General features: G+C 35.5%; 1 protein-coding gene across 2 annotated transcripts in view; it reads left to right on the top strand.

The window, feature by feature from the left end:
* LOC122800825 (procollagen-lysine,2-oxoglutarate 5-dioxygenase 2-like) overlaps positions 1-21,264 on the top strand; it is an 816,734-nt gene that overhangs the window by 530,222 nt on the left and 265,248 nt on the right. For both annotated transcript variants that reach the window (XM_044070112.1, XM_044070111.1), the window contains exons 9-10: positions 12,620-12,745; positions 17,804-17,925. In XM_044070112.1, coding sequence (XP_043926047.1) covers positions 12,620-12,745; positions 17,804-17,925 — 248 coding nt within the window. The remainder of the gene's footprint in view (positions 1-12,619; positions 12,746-17,803; positions 17,926-21,264) is intronic.

The raw sequence follows: 21,264 nt of genomic DNA, 5'->3' as shown, positions 1-21,264 counted from the left end.
ATAATAAGTAAGTGTACCACATGGTGAAGGGCCCCACTATAAAATAATAAGTAAATGTGCCACATGAGGAAGGGCCCCATTATAAAATAATAAGTATTGCAAAAAGTATGACCTGAAGGGAAGGACCAAAGGTATCTAGATGCACATTTGGCAATGAAGTGAAGTGTTATGCTGCTAGGAAAGGAAGCAGACAGTTAAAGAGAAAGCAGAAGAAGGTACAAACCTGTATCAGTGTTAAATGCTTTTCCTTTGTGAATCAAGTTTAACAATTCTTTTTTTTTTTTTTGGCTTATCATACTCGGAATGAATAACAGAGGGTACTATTTTGTTAAATTCAATAATTTTTTTTGTATTACTTTCAGTATATATAGGAGTGAATATGACAAATATGTGTTTTATGAGCTAATTCCACTGTGATATGCCCGAAATATATCACAATAAATGTGCTGTATTACACTCTAGTGAACGCTGTATGGTCTAAAGAGTTGCAATCTTTGAGCAATCCTGAAGGAACATCTACTTGAGGAAGAGAGGGCCACAACTAGGAAATAGTGTCTTAGAGAGGCACAATGCCTGCAGCCTGTTGGTTTGCCTCTTGTAAAGGGGAATTAATGTATGGAATTGGGATTCTAGGTAACGTCAATGTGGATGTAGCCAAGTGGACTGTATCTCTTTGGAGAAGGACCCTGTAGAGAAATGTTCAGCAGAGTGGAACTTAAATCTGGAAATATATTGAAATAGTTGCAACATTTGGGCTTGCACCTGTCTGAATTAGTGAACTTAAATGTGATTTACTTGTCTGACATAAACTGTACGATATTTGTCTGAATTGTGCTGTGAGTTGTAAACCAGCTATGGCATGTGAAAACTGCTGTCAGATAGTGATGTATAATGTTTTGTTACTCTAAATAAATGTACTAGTGCTTCTGGCATGTTGTCTTGCTGCTGTATATTATATCTAATAGTTTTGTTTAAGCCAAACTCACTTAACTCAAAAAGAGCAGTTTTCCTTCAGGAGTTCAAGCCAAACAGCTGTGAAACCATTCAGCTATATGTTTTTCTGTTACTCATTGAGTGTAAACACATGGTTATCTGCCCTGGTATTCAGCAGTTACACAGTATCTCTGTAGTCTTCACTGGGAGGCCCAGTATCCCCTTTTCATGAGAGGCAAACATCTCTTTTCTGCCACTGTGAGCTTCCAGCCCTTTTTTCAAAAGTTTTTCTCTGGAGATTCACATTTCCTGGCCCAGTTGCATGAAGCATTACCATGGCATACTAGGTATTTATTTACATATATATATATATATATATATATATATATGTGTGTGTGTGTGTGTGTGTGTGTGTGTGTGTGTGTGTGTGTGTGTGTGTGTGTATATATATATATATATATATATATATATATATATATTTTTTTTTTTTTTTTGTGTGTCTCAGTGGACCATTTGCAGACACGTCCTGGGTGAACAGGATCATATAAGATATGAACAAAACATATTTGCAGATACAAGGATATGCAAAGAAAAAACAAATATATACCTGTATTTATATATATATATATATATATATATATATATATATATTTACAGCTATAGGAATATGTTGCAACATTTAGTTGAAGAAGCAGTTAACTATGTCAAAACATGGATGGAAAATGGAATTATGCTGAGCAGATCCTTATGGATAAGACGCAGCCCAATGGCTGAGATGGCTTATGCTACAAGGATAGAAGCACATCATTATGTAGAGGAGTATGAAGACATTGGAGGTGGCAAGTGAGAATAGCAGCAAGAAAGGATACCATGGGGAGAAGACAGAGGAACTCTGAGAGAGGCTTGCAGAGGGGGGAGGAGTAGAAATAATAGAAAGTGTGAGAGGCATGATGAGAAGAGGGAGTTAGAATGAATACAAGGCAGTATGTAAGGAGATGACAAGATAAGATATGGAAAGGTGAAACAGAGATAAAGGGGTGTGAGAGAGCTGCAGAGTTCATGTATTGTGACGTCACTGAGTGCAGCAGGACTTTCCTTGAGTGAAGAGGCGTTACTTGAGCTGTGGTCTGAAGTCTGAGTAGTTTTGGACATCTCAGATTGAGAGAGGAATGTAGTCCTGTAGTTTTAGGTGCTAGGATGAAGACTACATGGTCAGTGCAATAAAGTTTAGTTTTTGGAGTTATCATGTTGGGCTGATACCTCCTTACCAATGTGCTCCCTCTCCCCACGTCTAAAACATCTTACTATAGTTACTGATCGTTTGGGTGTGTGCATAGATATCTGCACACATTCTTAGTTACAGGCTTATATTGTTCACTTGTGGCAATGCTTAATTATCAAGTAATCTTTCATTTAGCACACCCAATTTATCACTAGTCAAATGGTCACTGAAGGGTCCATTTGTATAAATTAATAGTGAGTGCCTTTTGAAGTTATCATTTACTAAATTGTCATTATTTCACTTTCAGTGTTTTCTTCTGGAACTAAACATAATGCTACAATGTTCTTTAAATTAGACATTTGATATCTTATCATTTTACTTAAATAAAATGTCCATTTATGAAATTGTATTGCTAGTCAAAAAGACACACCGACTCTAGTTGGTTTCTTTCTTTTTTATTTTGGTATTTGACACTCAGTCTAAGTACCTTTGATGTATATGTATATATGTATATGTATATGTATATACCTTGATTCTTTCCCCTTGAGTTGTGAAAAAACATTTAGCTGTTGCAGACTGAGACCAACTCTCCTGGCTGGCATATTAAAAGTTAAAAGCAACAAGGTGTGCCTCAGTATCTTAATCTTTGCTTAGCTTTATTAGGGATGGTTGGCACAGTTGCTATCATAGCTCTTAGTTTCCAGAGACTAATTACATTTTTATCACTAGCCTCATTCTTCTTCTGATTCAGCACACTTTTCGCCTCCAATGCCATTGTACACAGACTCAAATTTGTGATGATCTGTACCAAATTGTCTGTGAGATTCTCCATTGTTGGCAAAGTATCACACACACACACACACACACACACACACACACACACACACACACACACACACACACACACACACACACACACAAACTCTTTTGAGGGGCTGGTAAACAACATTAACTGCATCATTTCCCTTTCTCCAAATTAGGTAATTAATTGAAATTTATCAATCATAGACCAAAGTATGCTCACTGCCAGTGACCACTGCAACAAGCAGGTATAATTCATTGGAGACATTTTCATCTGTTTAAAGGCAGTTTATTTACAGTAAAAAAAAATAAAACAGTATAAGTCCACTTCCCAAAACAAGTTTAAAACGAGAAATACACTTCTGCGCAATTGAGTTTTCCATAACTTATTGATCAGGATTCAAATGTTAAAAACTCACAGGCCTGTTTAACCCAGAGCAGATTTTCTTGAGCACGTTAAGCCAAACCTATATCTTCCTGTTACTCTTTCATTAATTGTAACAATATAACTATATTTTATTGTATTCCTCAAATTTATGCCATATTGTGATCATTGACATCTTGAGTCTTCATATTAGGTCCAAAGTCCATCTTCCATGAAAGGCAAAAATATCTCAGCCTTTGTGGGCTCTACAGACCTTCTTTTAACAGCACTTTTCTGTCAACTCACATCTTCTGGGCCATTTGCAAGAGGCAAGAATATGTTATACTTGGTATTTGTGCGTCTACTATATTCTTACCATAACATATTGTGTGTACATACACAGATCAGCATCAGAATCAGAATCACGTTTATTGGCCAAGTATGCATGCATACAAGGAATTTGATTCTGGTTTCACTGACTTTCCATGTATGAATTGCATAAATAACATACATACAACTATTAAGAACAAGACAAATGACATACATGCAAGTATTCAGAAACAGACAAAAAAGTATATATACATATACATATGCATATACATATACATGCAAGGTGCAAAGTGCAACTCATTGCAGGCAGTACTGAAATAAACTCTGAAAGAAACAAGTTTTAACAATATGTAAACAATACTGCAGAATCCTTGGAGGCTTGGGAAAAGAATACCTCAATCTAATAAACTGAGTTAACCATTTATGAACTTGATGGCTTGTGTTATATCTGCTTATTTTGGTGTGTATTAATCTCTAACATCTGGCTGATGGTATCAGTTCAAAAAGATGGTGGCCTGGATGTGAAGGGTTGGTAATGATGATCTTCCCTGTCCTTTTCATGACTCTGGAATAGTACAGGTCCTTTAAAGAGGGCAAAATAGCACCAATGATATTTTCAGCAGACCTGACTATTCGATGCAGCCTATTTTTGTCATGATTAGACAGAGATCCAAACCACAGTTATGGATAAGCTGAGAACAGACTCAATGACTGCTGTATAGAAATGAATCGGCAGTTCCTGTGAGAGGTTGAACTTCCTCAGCTGTCGCAGAAAGTACATTCACTGTTGTGCCTTTTTTATGATGAAGCCTACACTGGTCTCCCACTTAAAATCCTGGGAGATTATAGATCCTAAAAACTTGAAGGATTCCACAACTGACACAGCAGTATTAAATATAAAGAGGTGGGATAATATTGTACTACCACTCCTAAAGTTCACTGTCCTCTCCACAGTTTTAAGAGTGTTCAGTTCCAGATTATTCTGACTACACTGAAGGCCCAGCTGTTAAACCTCCAATCTATATGCAGACTTGTCACCGTTTCTGATGATTCTGATGATGGTTGTATCATTTGCGTATTTAATACATTTGACAGAGGGATCCTTAGAGGTGCAGTCATTAGTGTAGAAGGAGAACAGCAGTGCAGAGAGCACACATCCCTGGGCCCACCTCTGTTGATTGTGTGATAGCTAGAGGTAAATTTCCCCAATTTCACCTGCTATTTCCTATTGGTTAGAAAATTGGTGATCCATTGACAGGTGGAAACAGGAACGTAAAGTTGGGAGAAGTTCCGGAATTATTGTATTAAATGCTGAGCTGAAGTCCACAAACAGAATCCTTGCATATGTCTCTGGGTTGTCAGTATGTTGCAAGGTATAGTGCAGGCCCATACTTACTGCATCATCCGCTGACTAATTCTCTCGATAAGCAAACTGAAGGGGGTCCAGTGAGGGAGCTGTAATATCCTTCAAGTGAGCTAACACCAGAGTCTCAAAAGTCTTCATGACCATTGATGTCAAAGCGACTGGCCTGTAGTTATTCATTCCTGTTATAGTGGATTTTTTAGGCACTGAAGTGATTGTGGCTTGTTTGAAACATGAGGGAAGTTCACATAGCTCTAATGGTTTATTACATACATATATATATTTTTTTGTTTGTTTGTGTCTTTCGGCTTTTCCCGGTTAGGGGTCACCACATATATATATATATATATATATATATATATATATATACATATATATATATATATATATATATATATATATATATATATATATATATATATATATATATATATATATATATATATATATATATATATACACAGATATTTGTATCTACATATATAGATAGATATGTCTATGTATACATCTATAACTATCTATATATGTATATCCATCTATCTATATATATATGTGTGTATGTATATATATATATATATATATATATATATATATATATATATATATATATATATATAGCTCCTCTTCAAAACATCTAAAACCCATAACATCTAATTTCATAACATTTAGACCAGAATATCTAAAACCCAAAAGATTTAAAACCCATAACATTGACATTTATAATATCTAACAGTACAAATCACATGAAAATAACATCCCCTACACATATAACAACATATAATGATACCAAACTACCAAACACACTTTTTACTACATTTCTTCAGTGGGGTCTTGATACAGTGGGGTAAGGAAATTAACTTTTTCCCACTGTAGTGCGATCCTGGAGTTGGTATATTTAATTTACGGGGGGGTGTGGGGGTGCAAGTGGGCTTGTCCCCCTCCAGAAACATAGTAAAAAGTGTGTTTAGTAGTTTGGTTTCGTTCTGTGTGGAGGTGGTGTTATTTTCTTGTGATTTGTAGTGTTAGATGTTATGCAATTCGATGTTATGGGTTTTAGATGTTTTGAGTTTTAGATGTTCTGGTCTCCATGTTATGAAATTAGATGTTATGGATTTTAGATGTTTGAAAGTAGACCCATATATATATATATATATATATATATATATATATATATATATATATATATATATATATATATATATATATTTACACACACACACACACACACACACACACACATATGTGTATATATATATATATATATATATGTACAGCATGATAATTGTGATGACCAACATTCCTGACACTTCTGAATAGCCACTTCATCCCTCCATCCTCAACCCTTTTCCCATTTTTGCACATGTTGTTGGGGTGTCACTTCAACTGTGGCAATCCATTTGAGACAAGGTTAACACCGCCGGATCACTAGCTCTGCTGCAGTAGCTCATCCATGCCTTTCAATTGCACACACACTCGCACCTATGGCCAGTTTAGACTGTCCAAGCCACCTACTGCATCTCTTTGGAATGTGGGAGAAAACTGGAGCACGCAGAAGAAACCCACATGACAATAGGGAGGATGTGCAGACTCCACACAAAAGGCATTCTATATAGACTTTATATATATATATATATATATATATATATATATATATATATATATATATATATAAAATATGTATATAATTTCAAATAATGATATGCTGTTCTGTCCCAAAGTCTTCCTAAACATGGTAATTTACCTGTTCAGTGTCCAAACTTGAATGAAAAGCTTTGTAGATATACCAGTACTTTAACCAAGAAGTACTACTACAGATGAAGCTTCTTGAATGAAAAACAAAGGGGAAATAAACAACAGTATAAGACAATTCTTATCTTGGCAGCAAAATGAAATGTCTCTTTCATTTAGCACCAGCTAAAGTCTGATGCAATAGCAAAGTAGTGTGGCATTTCTCAAAACTGTATGTCCGGAAGCTGTACAGTGCAGTTAGCAGCAGGACTACTGTCTAAGGAAAGCATGCATCATGCAAATATATAAGCACATATTCAGTTGTAAGGCATGTATACATTATATCCTAGTGGCACGCTGAGTAGCACACTGTGTACTTTATGGTGTCTAGATGTACGGCATGATGCTGAATTTCCAGGATAGTTGTCAAAAATGGATAAAATGTATACATTCTCACACCAAAGTTCCACATGTTGCCTCACACACACGCACACACACACACACACACACACACACACACACACACACACACACACACACACACACACACACACACACACACACACATGAATGAATATCTATCTCCCTGTCTCTCTGCCTGATATCTGGCTATCTCTATATCTAGGTACCTGTTTCATTTTGTAGACTTGACTTCCACAAGAACCCTGTAATATGACAGCTGCTGTATACAGTGCACCTGTCTCTGACGGGAGTTTCACTTTGCTATTCATGTTGGGCTGCTGATTTGCGCATGCTTTTTCATTACCTTTTTCTGTGTATTAGCCCTACACACTGTAACTCTAAAGTGCTACATATTACAACACTCATCACTCAGTTTGGCCTTAGAAGTTCTCAGTAACTCAGTAAGATGACAGTTTTCCATGTTGCCTAATGCCATTTAAAAGGCAGATTATACAGTAATGATGATGAACTATAATCTGAGATGCTTAACACTGCCACACTTGATATTGTTTTGCTTTGCTATTAGTTCTCAAGCTTGAACAAACACCACTTATTTTGGCCATTTTATGACATATTGCATCATGTTTTTTGATGAAGAAAAGTTGAGTCGCACGTTACTCAGATGATAACATATCAATGTAGACATAAAATTGCAATGATAGAAGAGAGACCTTTTGAAGTAAATAATGCCCCCCCCAAAAAAAAATCACATACTTTTTAGTCACATAAATCTAAGTAAATTATACATTTTATCTTAAATCTGTTTGTTGACTAGCACATTAAAGTCCTTTCTTATATTGTCCTTATCTGGTAAGAATCAGCACCTTGCCCACTTGTTTAAATAATGGAATCATGATTTACAAGTGCTTTTATTGTAAGTATATTTTAACAGCAGAGCTGTCTGAATGTGGAATTCATGTATTCTTCGGCCAACATTCCATGGCGGCGTGCCATTCCTTTAGTCCAATGTGAAATAACAGAGCAGATTGGATAGAAGAGGCAAGATATTACGTAACACAATCTGTCTCTTAAACAGAAAAGTTACGGAACACTTACTTAATGAAGATCAGTTCCAGACTGCATATTTATTATTTTTTTTATTCTCTGTTCTGTGTTCTGAAAACAAACAGAATTTCTGTAGTACATAAAACAACATATAGGTGAAAATGTTATGAACATTTTAGGAGAAAGATGAATTTCTATTATCCTGAAAAGGAACAACCTTATTCCATAAGATACACTCATGCCTAAGACTTTCTGTGCACTGAAAATCATAGTTCTTGCTTTTTAAAAAGCATAGCAGCGGGTCAGAAAGAGGAGCAATTTCATATTTTTTTAAGAATTGCAGGTCTTCATATAGTAGAACCTATACAGTTAATGTATAACATCTTTTCTTAGACTTAATTCAATGAATTATTTTTTAAATCTTAAATAGGTCTAGATCTGTGAAGAAAACTAGCAAATTTAGAAGATACAACAAGGATGAATCAGAGGGCCAAAATCTAACCAAGCTGTATGATAGCTGGGATCATTCAAGAGAGGGAGTGAGAGTCTCTTTTCTTTTTGTTGTTGTTGCTGATTTTGACTGAAAACTAGGGGAGTAAGAAAACAGGAGAAAACAGATGCCCAAAGAAGAGTAACTATTTAGACAAACCTGATTATGGGTGACAACTGGTAGTTCCCTAAAGGCAGAGAGAATTTACGCTGTTATTAAGGAACTCTCTCTCTCTCTCTTTTAACTTTATTGATTGTTTGACAGACTGACTTTTTTTAGATTAACACATGAAAACAGCATATCCTTTTTAACAAGTCAAGTTTCCTAGGTGTCTTTTAGTAAATTCCTATGAGTACAGTATACTCTAACAGACAATGCAAATCTTTCTATAACAATAAGGAAGATAGGTATCACAGCACTGCTGCTTGGTAGCACCATGATGTTATAGCTTTTGCTAATGTGATTGATGTACTCTGTCTTTTCATGATGCAGAGTTGTGATATTAGTTGTTTGCTGCATTTAACTCCGCTTTCTGTTGATAGCATTATTACTTTTTGTTCATAATTTATGTTTTTATTTTTATTTTTATTTTATTTTATTTTACATTTGTTAACCGGGCTAGTCTGGCTGGATACATGTCCATTTTCAGCAGAGGCCCGAGGAGAAAAGCTCCACTAACATACTAGTAACTTATAATAAAGAGAACAAACAATCAAATAACAAAAACCAAAACAAGGACCGAAACAAACAAAAGTATATAAACATAAAAGCAAATAAAGGAACAATTATTATGTAGTATAGTAAAATAAAATGCAGAGGTATTATGACAAGAAAGTAAAAATGGAGAGGCAACCTTCTTTTGTAATGATTGCTAGAGTAAGACTGCTAATAAATGCAGAAGATTGGAAATAAACTGACATATGGAGAGCCAAATAAAAATTACAATATTTACAATTTAGAATAGAACAAGTTGTGCCAGGGCACTAGTATTAGGAAGGAGATCAGCATAGAAGAGATCTGTAAAAAGGTAGAAAAAGAAAAGATGACAAGATGCAGTGATATAGCATGTAGATGGAGGAAGTAGGAAGTGTAAGAAAAAAAGAGAAAAAGAAAATTCTGTAAGTTGGTCAGTAGAGTCATGATCAAAGGTAGAGAACAACCAGTGGAAGTGAAGGGGGGGGACTGGAAAGAGAGGAATTCTTTGCTGAGCTCAGTCAGGATTAGAGCATGGGCATAGCCAGTGGGTTTGTAAATGGTTTCTTATTTGTTTTTTGAAAAGGTGAGATGAGCTTAGGGTGGTCAGGTCTACGGGAAGTTTATTCCAATAAGATCCTACAGTGTTGGCAAATAAGGAGTCACCTGCTTTATTGTGGGATTTGAAAGTAGTTACTAGAAGCTTGCCGGCTGAGCGAAGGGAAGTAAGATTTTTATATGGGGTGATGAGGTTATTAAATATGGGTGTATTTATGTATATAAATGTTCATAACTACAGTACATGCATTGCTTTCCATAAATGAATTGACAGTGAATGGCTATGAGAAACCACGAGGTTAGAAGTGTTTGTAATTATTATTTATGACCATTTAGAGTTTACAGCATATCCATAATAAATACATTATTATTAATACACATACATTATGCAGATTTCCAGCTAGGGTCAATTGGCTTATGAGGGCCCAGAAATTAAAACATGTTTGTATGTTTGCTGTCTAACCAACAGACCTCACAGCACATTGTAAGTACACCATGTTATGGCAGGCAGAACTAACATCTAATCTTGACACTTTTTTATTTAACTAACCCACTGTATGCTACATGTAAATAATCTCTAGAAGGGCTGATAAATTTAGATCTCAACTGACTGGAGTAGAGGAGGAATAAACTACACATTCCTGTCCTGGACGAGATAGCCTTTTGAAAGTAATTCAAGACACTCATAATGCATATATAACTACCAGTGTTTTATACTTCTACATTTTCTACTTTTGAAATAAAAAACAGGCATACTTTGTGATGCAATGCAATGAACCATATTTTTTCACTTTAGTGCATAAAAAAACTGTTTGCTTCTAATATGACCACCATTTATTAAACCATATTGAGACAAGCAAATCTGTATTGACTAATCTGAGTAATATAATTCAGAAGCTAAGGGCTTTAGCTTCCATCATCTGGAGTGTATATGTCAGGATTTCCAGTGCCATTACTGATAATAAAATGCCTTTGCTGCACTTGGGTCTGCCTTACTGTACATTGTGCTGCTGTGAATCCTACATAAGTTAAGACGTTAACTGCTGCCCACAATGGGCTCCATTGGTTATTCCATATAGTACATGTTAGAATAATGAGGTACTGTACTACAGTTTGGACTGTGAATGCAATAAATAGAACCCACATTTTCTTTGAGGATTAATGAAAAATAAAGTAGCTGAAAAAATGTTTGTTCTTACTCATAAAGAGGTGTTTTTGTAGATGATTGACTATTATTATGCTAATTTGGTTTTGGTTATGATCATGATTTTATTGGTTTTAGATATTACGCAAACAAAACAAATGAACAGAAAAAGCCCCATTAATACTGAAACAAAAACATTAAACAAATATAAAACTATGCTGTGAATGTTCTATCTTAGTATAGTTCATTCGACAGCTTTATCACCATTTTCTTAGTTGTGCTTGCCTTTCTAGATCATTCTGTCAACTGTGTATTTCTAGGAATATTGCTAGTATAGCTGAGTTTCCAGGCATGCATGTTCTGTAGGGTAGGGGATGGATACCCCAGTCTGCCACCTCCACAGCTTTTCAATAGTTACCTGGATGAATAAAGAGTTTATACCATTTTGCTACAAGTTAACCTACTTATTGCTATGGAAGACCTATTTTTTCCCTTCTGGTTTGAAGTGTCTTAGTGTATAAATAAAAAGTTAATGCATATAAAATCGATCATCATCTCTTGTGAGACTTACATGCACTCTTGAATAATGATGCGTGCATATTCTTCCTAAGTTTGATATTACTTGATATTGTGTGTCAAAGTGTATGTTGTGTGAATAATTTGGCTGGCTGATGTTGAAGTATATGAATTAAATGTCATTAAACTGATACAATGAAGTTGAGATTTGTACAATTTCAACCATGTGTTGAATGGTATTTACATTCTGTTAAATGTATTTATGAAAATGGGTTTCAGAAATATAGAATTTCAGTTTGTTGAACAGCATAATGCGACTTTGTTTTTCAGTCTGTATAAGGACTTCGCCATTTTGTTCCCTGATTACATTATTTAACAAATTACTCTTCTTGCTGACAGAAGTGGCTAATTGTGACTTTTTATTAATTTTAATGTATTTCAGTGAGTGATTCTGCTTCATTTCATGATTCAAAAGAGGGGTGCAGTCTATGATTTGGTACTGCAAAGCATAAATTGTCTTAAGACTCAATTGCCTTGTGTTTTCAATGATTCTGTGATTCTATCATTTGAAATGCATTGTAGCAATGTTGGACTGAGTGACTTGTCAATGTACATCAATTATACCCACAGCAACATCATGTGTCCACTCCACCTTGTATTGTCTACTGTCATACTATATTTACACTTAAATATTCTGGAACTAATATAATAAAACATATTTTTTATATTTCTAATATAACAAAACATATTTAGGGCACTGAGATCATTCATGAAGCAAGTCTGTGCCATGGGAATAAAAACTCTTCAAGGACCTATATAATATGCATTATTACTAAAGTTTAGACTTAATTCCTTTTTACTTGCTCTGCTAGTTAATAAACTTTGTATTAAATGTAATCCTAGTTATTGAAATAGAGTGTTACACTGAACTGATACATTTTAATGATTAAATTATCTAACTCATTTAAAATAGAAATATATATGACTAACAGCTAACGTTTTTCCTTTAGGAATTTCCTCAGGTGACTATCGGTATTTTCATTGAGCAGCCAACACCATTTGTGCCCGAGTTCCTTGAAAGAATTTTGGCCTTGGATTATCCAAAAGAGAAACTGAGCATATTTATTCACAACAAAGTAAGTAATTTGGTCAAAATGTGTTCAGTTATAATTGAGACATCATAAACATTTAATCTTATAGAATACTATATTAGAAAGTTAATGCATATCCCTTGTTGTTGATAACATTCGATGATTAACTAGGAAACAAGCTCACAGTAAAAGTTCAACTACAAACCACTGACTTTCTGAAAGTCGATGTTTCAAAAATAAAAAATGTTCGAAAACCAAGAGGGTGCCACCATGGACTTTTTTTTCACTTCACTTGAATAGCTGGGTTTGGGGGTGCATTGACTGAGTACTATACTACCAATTGTCTTCTTGCAGTTTGGTAGAAGACCTTGCCCTTCACCTGAAGAGTTGAAAGAGTGGAGCACTAGTTCGTAGGACCAGCACAGGGAGGCAGTAGGACCAGCCATGCCTCTGCTGATGCTCATGCAATTTTTCCTTGAGCTTGTGTAGGGAAGCCCACTATAACACTATACTTGTACTTAAATAATATTCTGGAATTAATATGGCAAAACATATTATTCTACAACTTTCAAATGTCTGATTGCAGGCATGAATTTACACTGACATATTTACATCTGACTATCATTTCTCTTCTGTAAAAAGCTTTGCATGTATGTAAATAGTTTCTTACTTTAAATGAATGAATGTATGCCTAAATGAATCTGTACAGTAAAATCCATATGATCTGTCACAATGAGCTAAGTTGCTCTTGCTTTGTATTGAATTCATATATTTGTAAATTGTTCTTTTAACTATAACTTTTCTAGACTTGTATCTTTACTGTATTATGTGTTATGGAGCTTTTCTACCTGGGCCTCCACTGAAAACGGGCTCTCTGGTCCCAGTGGACTTCCCCGGTAATCAAACTGGAATTTAAGACATTAAATACAATCATCTGTAAATATATTACATAAACTTTATTATTGAAAAACTGATGCAGAATGCTTACTGTTGCTACTTTGAAGCATCTGGTCTAACACAGCCCTAAACCACCACAAGGCACAGGAATAGTGCCCATAATTACATCTGCTTCATTGTTTGACTGCTACAAGTACATTAGTAGTGGAAGATATATTTTAATACTTTCTTTATAAATAAAGCGTTTACATTCCAGTCTGTTTGTTTTTAATATTTAATATGCCTACCCTATCACAAACTGTTACACATGCATGTACATTTACAGTTCTTTAAATTATGATCGGATGTGGCTTTGTTGTTCTTATTTAGTAAAATGATAAAGTTGTGGACACCACTACAAACCGGTAAGTGTAACACTGAATTGCAGTTGTGTTTAAACTGTTGGCACTGTTGGTGCTTTCTGGAAGTTAGATTTTTTCATGTTGTAAATGATTTAAGGATGTTACAGTAGACATGGCCACTTTTGATATGAATATTATTTGTTTCTTAATGAGGGAGGGATATCATTTCATATAATTAACAGGTACTGTAATGTACTGCTACCAGAATGAAGGTGTAGCTCTGTATTCACTATGGCTTCCAGGAACTTCAGCAAATCACATCCATTAATATTGCATTGATACATAGTTATGGAGTGGATTATGCTGGAATTTATACATACCCACTGAACTTTGGTGTAAAAGGTTTATCATTGTTTTAATTAGAGCTTTTTACTTTTGAGCTGATGCAAATTACATATGGTTAGTATATGTTGAATTTTTACATATTTCTTTAGCCTGCAAATAATGAATATCTCATGCACATTTGTAATATATTACTGTTTTTTTTTTCAAAGTACTCCTTTAGCTTTGCTGTGAAAGGAGTTGACTGTGGCTGTTCTCTGTCTTGATGTATGAACCTCAAGGACAGGAACACTGCCATAGACATGATCATTGTTTGAATTTTATTTTCAAGGGAAAACAGGCTTCTTAAGTATATAAAGCCAGTTTTAGGTTTCTTTCTTTATAAATTATGCTTTGCTGTGTGTTTTATACTTGTATCAAAATCATTAAGTAGTCATTCAGCGAAGTGATTTAGTCTAGCAAAGTTACATATCATGATTTAAACTTTTAACACTGTTTTTGTCCAGCATAAACATGGATTTCATTAACATTGCAGGTGAGAATGGAATTATTCATTGCATTTCTCAATTCAACAAATTTAACACTGTATTGGTCCAACAGTATCATAGAGCCCATTAACATTGTAGTTGAAAATGTACTGTACTTATTCATTGCATTTCTCAAGCCAACAAATTTAAAACTCATAGTGGCTGAAAGCTGTTTGTCCATAGCAAGAGCTAGCTGTGCTGATATAACCTCACCATAAACTCAATTTTAGTATGGTCTGGTTGGTCAGTCAGTGTTGTTATAGTAACACGATTGTTTAGTAAGGCATTAATAGTGGTAGAAGAATAGCAGATACCTACATTTTCTGTGTAAACAGTAGTAAGCGTGCAGCTCAATTAACAAATAAATCTGATTTTTTCCCCATTGACTATCAGCCATTAACTCACTCTGATATATCGGCCTAGTTGTTTGTCACCGGAAGAGAGATATTCCAGGGACCAGTCATGCCCCTCACTGGCTTGGCAGGACCAAGTTCTTATACCTATTCTGTGGTTCTGCTCATTACTTCCAGGCCTTCACCTGCATGACAATGACTGGTTAATAAAAAACACCAGTACCTTCCCCAGGACTGGCAAGCTGGCATTGGTTACTTACTCCCACCCTTCCACACTTGGCTGTTCCATCACTTGAGTGACTATGCCATAGGGCTGTAGTTAATAAAACTGTGATTTGTTTTAACATTATCTTCATATGGAATGATTTATTTTAAGCAAGCAATAATGCTGGAGAGGGTGGATGTTACTAGGGAAAGTGACAGATCACTCAGCAGAATAGGGTCTTTCCACCCCTTGTAGGTCCACTATTTTTCCTATAAAACCTGCCCTGAAGGGTATTATTGCACTTAAAAAAAAGATCTGTTAAAGTGGTTTGTAATTGTGTTATTCTTAGCATGTACAATTTTTTTTATATTTTTAATGTAAAATAATTCAGCCACCTAATGCTTCATAGATGGTGTAGTATGTTTAATTGCTGATGGAATATGTGTTTGTACATCTAAAAGCAGGAGCATTTCTCCCCAGGCCTCCGCTGAAAACAGGCTCTGTGGAACCTAGTCGGACTTTCCCAGTCAACAAATGATAAATAAATAAATAAATAAATAAATAAATAAATAAATAAATAAAAATAAAATATACTTATATATATTATGTACGTATTTAACGTCTGATGAAGAAAAGCATGTTGATGTAGAATATGTTGCTGTGCAAACTTAAATGAATCAATTCAATATTTAAAATTTGCTCCTGATCTTTCTCTCTCTTTATGTCAGACATGCACATGCTCACACACACACACACACACACACACACACACACACACACACACACACACACACACACACACACACACACACACATACACACACATAAACACACACAGTTACATGCACACACACACAGTCACATGCACACACACCAACACACATACACACACACACATGCACACCCACACACACACACACACACACACCGCAGTCAGACTTACACTCACTTTCATTCACACACAAAACTGCATTACATATAGCTGTATTGCAGTTATTTTGTTAGTAGAGCCATCATTTACTTTTTCATTTTTTTTGCTCTCATTAGCTTGTCATATTTATCAAAGGTAAACAGCATGGCAGCAGTTTCATTTCTTTTGCCATTGGTCCATGGTTCACAGTGGCATAATATTCTGCTGTGAAGCTAGGGACTGGATACTGTGCTTTCCTTGTGCATTAATAGCATGTTCTCTAATAGGGTATTATATATGTGAGTCATCCATTTTCTAAAAAAGTAATAATAATGCATACTTCCATTTAAAATGAAATCTAACGTGTGATTATCTAAAATGTTAATGTACTGACTAAATGCTACTTCTTCAGTCTGTCATGTACTGTATTACATCATGCTTCCTTTTCTTGATATACCTAACCCATATATGAAATAGCATGTCCATTGACATTAGGGTATGGTAATTTCCTAAAGTAAAACATATGAACGTGACAAAGATATTTATTAGGTATTGGGAATGTATCAGTGGAGGCTAACTTGCTGGCATAGCTATTTCTCCCTATGTACACTGCTACTGACCCTTTGATTAATGATGCCTGGCACTGTAGAGCCACCTTGGTGGATGGGTTTGTTGGGCTAATGGCTTGCTCTGTCATTAATGGGTTGGAGAAAGCAGCTGCTCAGGCATTTCCAGTGGTGATGCCTGGAGGATTACGCTACCACTATACTTAATCCACAAATTTCAAAACAGAGAAATGTGTATGTGGACTCATGTAGTTATTTCCCCTCTCCCACTCAGGATTACTTACAATCAGGTATCACTTAATGGGATATAGGTAATGTATCTTCTTTGCTGTTTATGGGTGATAGACAATGGCCCTGTCACCTTCCCTAAGTAAATCAGATAATGTTATAACTTAATTCTCTTACCACAACCTGAGTGTCATTGTAGCAAGATGTTAGGAAGTAGGAGGTGAAAGGGGTAGGACAGGGGAATGAAGATGTAAAAAGTGGGCTACTACCAAGGACAATGAATAAAATTAGTTAATTTATGCCATCATAAATGAAACTTTGGATCTGATTAATATTTTGTAATAAAAAGTCACTATTTATCTTTAAAACTGAACCACCACTTATACTTAAATGTGAATACATTTCATCATCTAAGGTTTCCTCTGGGAGGATGGAATGTGTATAGAATGCATCAACAAATAGATTATGATGTATGCCTGAAGATAGCACTCTAACATCACCTGTTAATTTTGTATCTGATTACATATTTTGTGAGTACTGATTTATATATACCTGTGATGTATTTTTATGTATCTTTAGTAATATATATTTGTAAACTGTTGTTTTATTGTTTATTGTTATTGCTTTTATTTGGATACTGTTGGATCCACCTACCCATATAACATTGTTAAATAAAGAAATAATGTTGCAGGTACTGTTTAAGAGACTGACGTTCAATTATTTTTGTTCAACAGGCAGTTTACCATGAAAAACATATCAAGACATTCTGGGACCAAACTAAAAATGTCTACAGAAGCAGGAAGCTTGTAGGTCCAGAGGAAGACTTGAGTGAAGGAGAAGCCAGAAATATGGGACTGTAATTTTCTTTTAAATTTTTTTTTTGTCATAAGTGATTGCTAATCATTTATTTTTTCAGGAATTTCATGACATCAGTTACTAACCCTAGAAATATATAGCATTCCAATTAAGAGGTCAGAAGAGGTCAAATAAATAAAATGAAGTGTCCATATAACATGTAACAGATCTAATGGTGGATATCAGCTTCTCAGCCAGTGTTCTATTGAAAAGTGTACAGTTTTTGTCAAATGAGGGTCTTTAACATCATTAACTGTAATTTAATTTTATGATGATTGTAGATTATTAGTACTGAATGCAGTATGAGCAGTTGGTCAAGAGGGGTAAGGCAGTGAGCTGCAGTTTCTGTGATACAGGGTTAGGTTCGCTCACCACTTATTTGTGTACTGTGTGACCCTGTGCAAGTCATTTAACCACTTTTCCCAGGTAACCCTTTAAAAAGGGACTGTGTGTCCAGTGGGCCTACTTGGTTAACAATGGCTATTATATTCTGGCATTGTTGTGACACAGCGTCTTCTTCAGGGCTTTGTAAGCAGAAACAGAACATTACAACCTGAGTTATTTTAATTGAAAATAGTGATTTCTTGCTGAATGTGGACAGTAAAGGTAAAGCAATTTAACTGACGTCTACAGCCATTATGCAATACCTCATCAAACTGTAGGTGGAACACTTAGCTCTGTTGTATAAAGACATTGGCCCTGAGTCCCATACCTTGCAATGTTTAACTCTAGAGTTACAAATGAAGAAACAATAATTTAGTGAAAAGGTCCAAAATTAGCGACACTTCTTCAATGGTGATACTTTTGGAACTTCTCAAAACAATTTACAGTTTTAAGAGGTCTATATCAAAAGTATGAGAAAAAAAATAGTGGCCTCTTGATAAAATCTTGATGGCGGAGAGGTATGGCCCTGATATTGGTTTGGGAGCATGGAAGCAAGGACATACAGGTCCAAGGTAGCAGGCATTGCACCATGCTGTCTGGCCTACAGTGAACGATATTAGGAGTATATGTAGAATGTTTTGTGACTTCTGTGGATGACTACTGTGAGTCCCTTATCTTGTCCTTCTCCCTAGGTGTTGTAGGAATTAAGCGGAATGAATGACTGACTGTCCTAAATGAGGGATATGGACATGATTGTCATGACAGGATAGGGACTAGAAAACAATAATTCAAATGATGTGGCCAAAAAATAAATAAAAAAAAGCCAACACCAGTGACAAAGAGAGATAAAGCCCTAACTATGGCCAGGAAATAGGAGTCTGAATAGCAACTAGGGCATTTAATGCTGCAGGCAGGTTGAGTATGTCTGTCCTTGGGATTGTGACAGTGTCTTTCTCCTAGCTCACATTGCTACCCTAATGGCTGGGCTAAGCTCATCCTGACAATTGTATTCACTACAGAGAAGATATGGGCATGGCTGCTGAAGACAGTGATGGTAGTCATTGTCAACACATGTAGGGTAGCACACGTGCATGGACAGTAGGGCAGAGCTGGCCCTTGTGATGACACATGTGCTCCTATCACCACCAGGAACATGGTTAGGCCTTAAATGGAAATTACATACAACAAAAGTATCTTCATGAATGTGTAGATGATGCTTACCTCAACAGTGTAATACCTGTTTAATGTGAGCCTTGATGGTCTACAGGCACAGGGGCAGGAGCTTAAAAAGCTCAGCCTCAAACAAACAAGTGCATGTATTTTTCAGGTTTTGTGCTATAAAAGGATGCAGCGCAAAATGAGGTGTTGTGGTATGTAGCTGTAGGAGCAGATTGAGACTGGGTAGCCTGCGTCATCTCACCTGTCTTGAGAGAGAGAGGAAGGGAGGAAGCCAGGTTCACTACTCATGTACCACTTTGTGGAACCTAGATGACAACACTGGCACAAGTCACAGGTTGAAAAGAGAGGTCCAAAGTCTGCCAGCAGTCCAAAAACACTCTAGTTGTAGTCAGTGTGCAATATGCAACAAGAAACTACTGGCCTCATTGTGGCACAGAGCTCAAAGTAATCAGATAAAGGAGGATAAGGCATAAAAAGATAAGTCTTCAAAGGGTGATAGCTTCAAAACTCCTGACCTTCTTCCCCCTAGCTCTTTAAGAATGGACATTGGAATGAAGCTGCTCATTAGAGGCCTCTGGGGGCTTAATGGTTAGGAATGATGACCAGAAAAAATAAAAAATAAATAAAAGTACAGGTAATCAATCTATCATGGCAGTGGTACATACCAAAAATGGCAGTATGATATCTGTTAACATGAGCAATCTGTTATGGTGACACTATTTGTTTTCATAAGTACTTGCTGACCATCAAGCTTCGTGACCATACCCTTTATGGTCACACTATTAACTTCAGCCTGAAGCTTTTAAGGGTAACTTTTATGTTACATTACCAAGCTGAATTTTAAACTTTGGTTTCTCAGAACTCTAAGACTTAAGTGAAATAACCCAAAATAAATTTATGATTTCAACAAGCCATGGAATAATTGTAGCATCTTCTCAATGGCACTTTTCTTTAAGCATACAATTTCATCTCTTTTATCATTGAATGAAAATGTTATGTATTAGATGCAGTCATAACATTTGTGAAGTAGTTATTTATGTGTGCAAACAACAATAATGTTGCCAGGTTGAAGAGTGCTGTAATATTTATTTAGTCAAGTACCAGTTTTGCAGATCAGTGTGTATGTATAAGCACCTTTTCTTTTCTGGTTAATTTTCAGAGGCAATTTTCAGAGGCACTAGCAGTCAGAAAAGGCTAGGGTTCTTTAATTAGAAACAATACTCCAGACTTTGTACAGAATTATTCAAAAGTAAAATATTTGTTCTATTTGCTCTGTTGCAGAGATAGTTGGAAAAATGAACTCTTGGAACACGTAAATAAATAAATATGATTTGATTAATGATGTTCAGCGTAGTACCAGGAAGTGATTTAGCCCTGTAAATACCAAATGTCCAACTACAGACCATATCTATTACAATGTGAACAATGTATGATGCTTTAGTAAATGTAATCACCATAGATGTGACTTATGCCTTCAGGTTAGTAGATCACACTGTCCTATGCCTTCTGTAAACACTACAAGATGTTTGTTTCAGTACATAAAACATTACCTGGTTACAAAACTACATTTCTAGTTGAACTTACAGACTCTATGCAGGTGAATCATTCTGAAACATGAAACTTTACCTGTTGGGTCATCCAAGGCTCAGCACTAGGTCCTATTCTCTTCTATGTTTTCATGATCTGAAACAGGATTTGACCTAAATAAAGGATATTTATGTATGAAGATGATATACTTCTGCAAAACCTGGATAGCACTTCCAATGACTTCTAAAAT

The sequence above is a fragment of the Protopterus annectens genome, chromosome 4.part1 (genome assembly GCF_019279795.1).
Source record: "Protopterus annectens isolate FY-2018-M chromosome 4.part1, PAN1.0, whole genome shotgun sequence".
Classification (NCBI taxonomy): Eukaryota; Metazoa; Chordata; order Ceratodontiformes; family Protopteridae; genus Protopterus; species Protopterus annectens.
The sequence above is the reverse complement of the archived record's forward strand: the minus strand, read 5'-3'. Positions and strand labels throughout refer to the sequence as shown.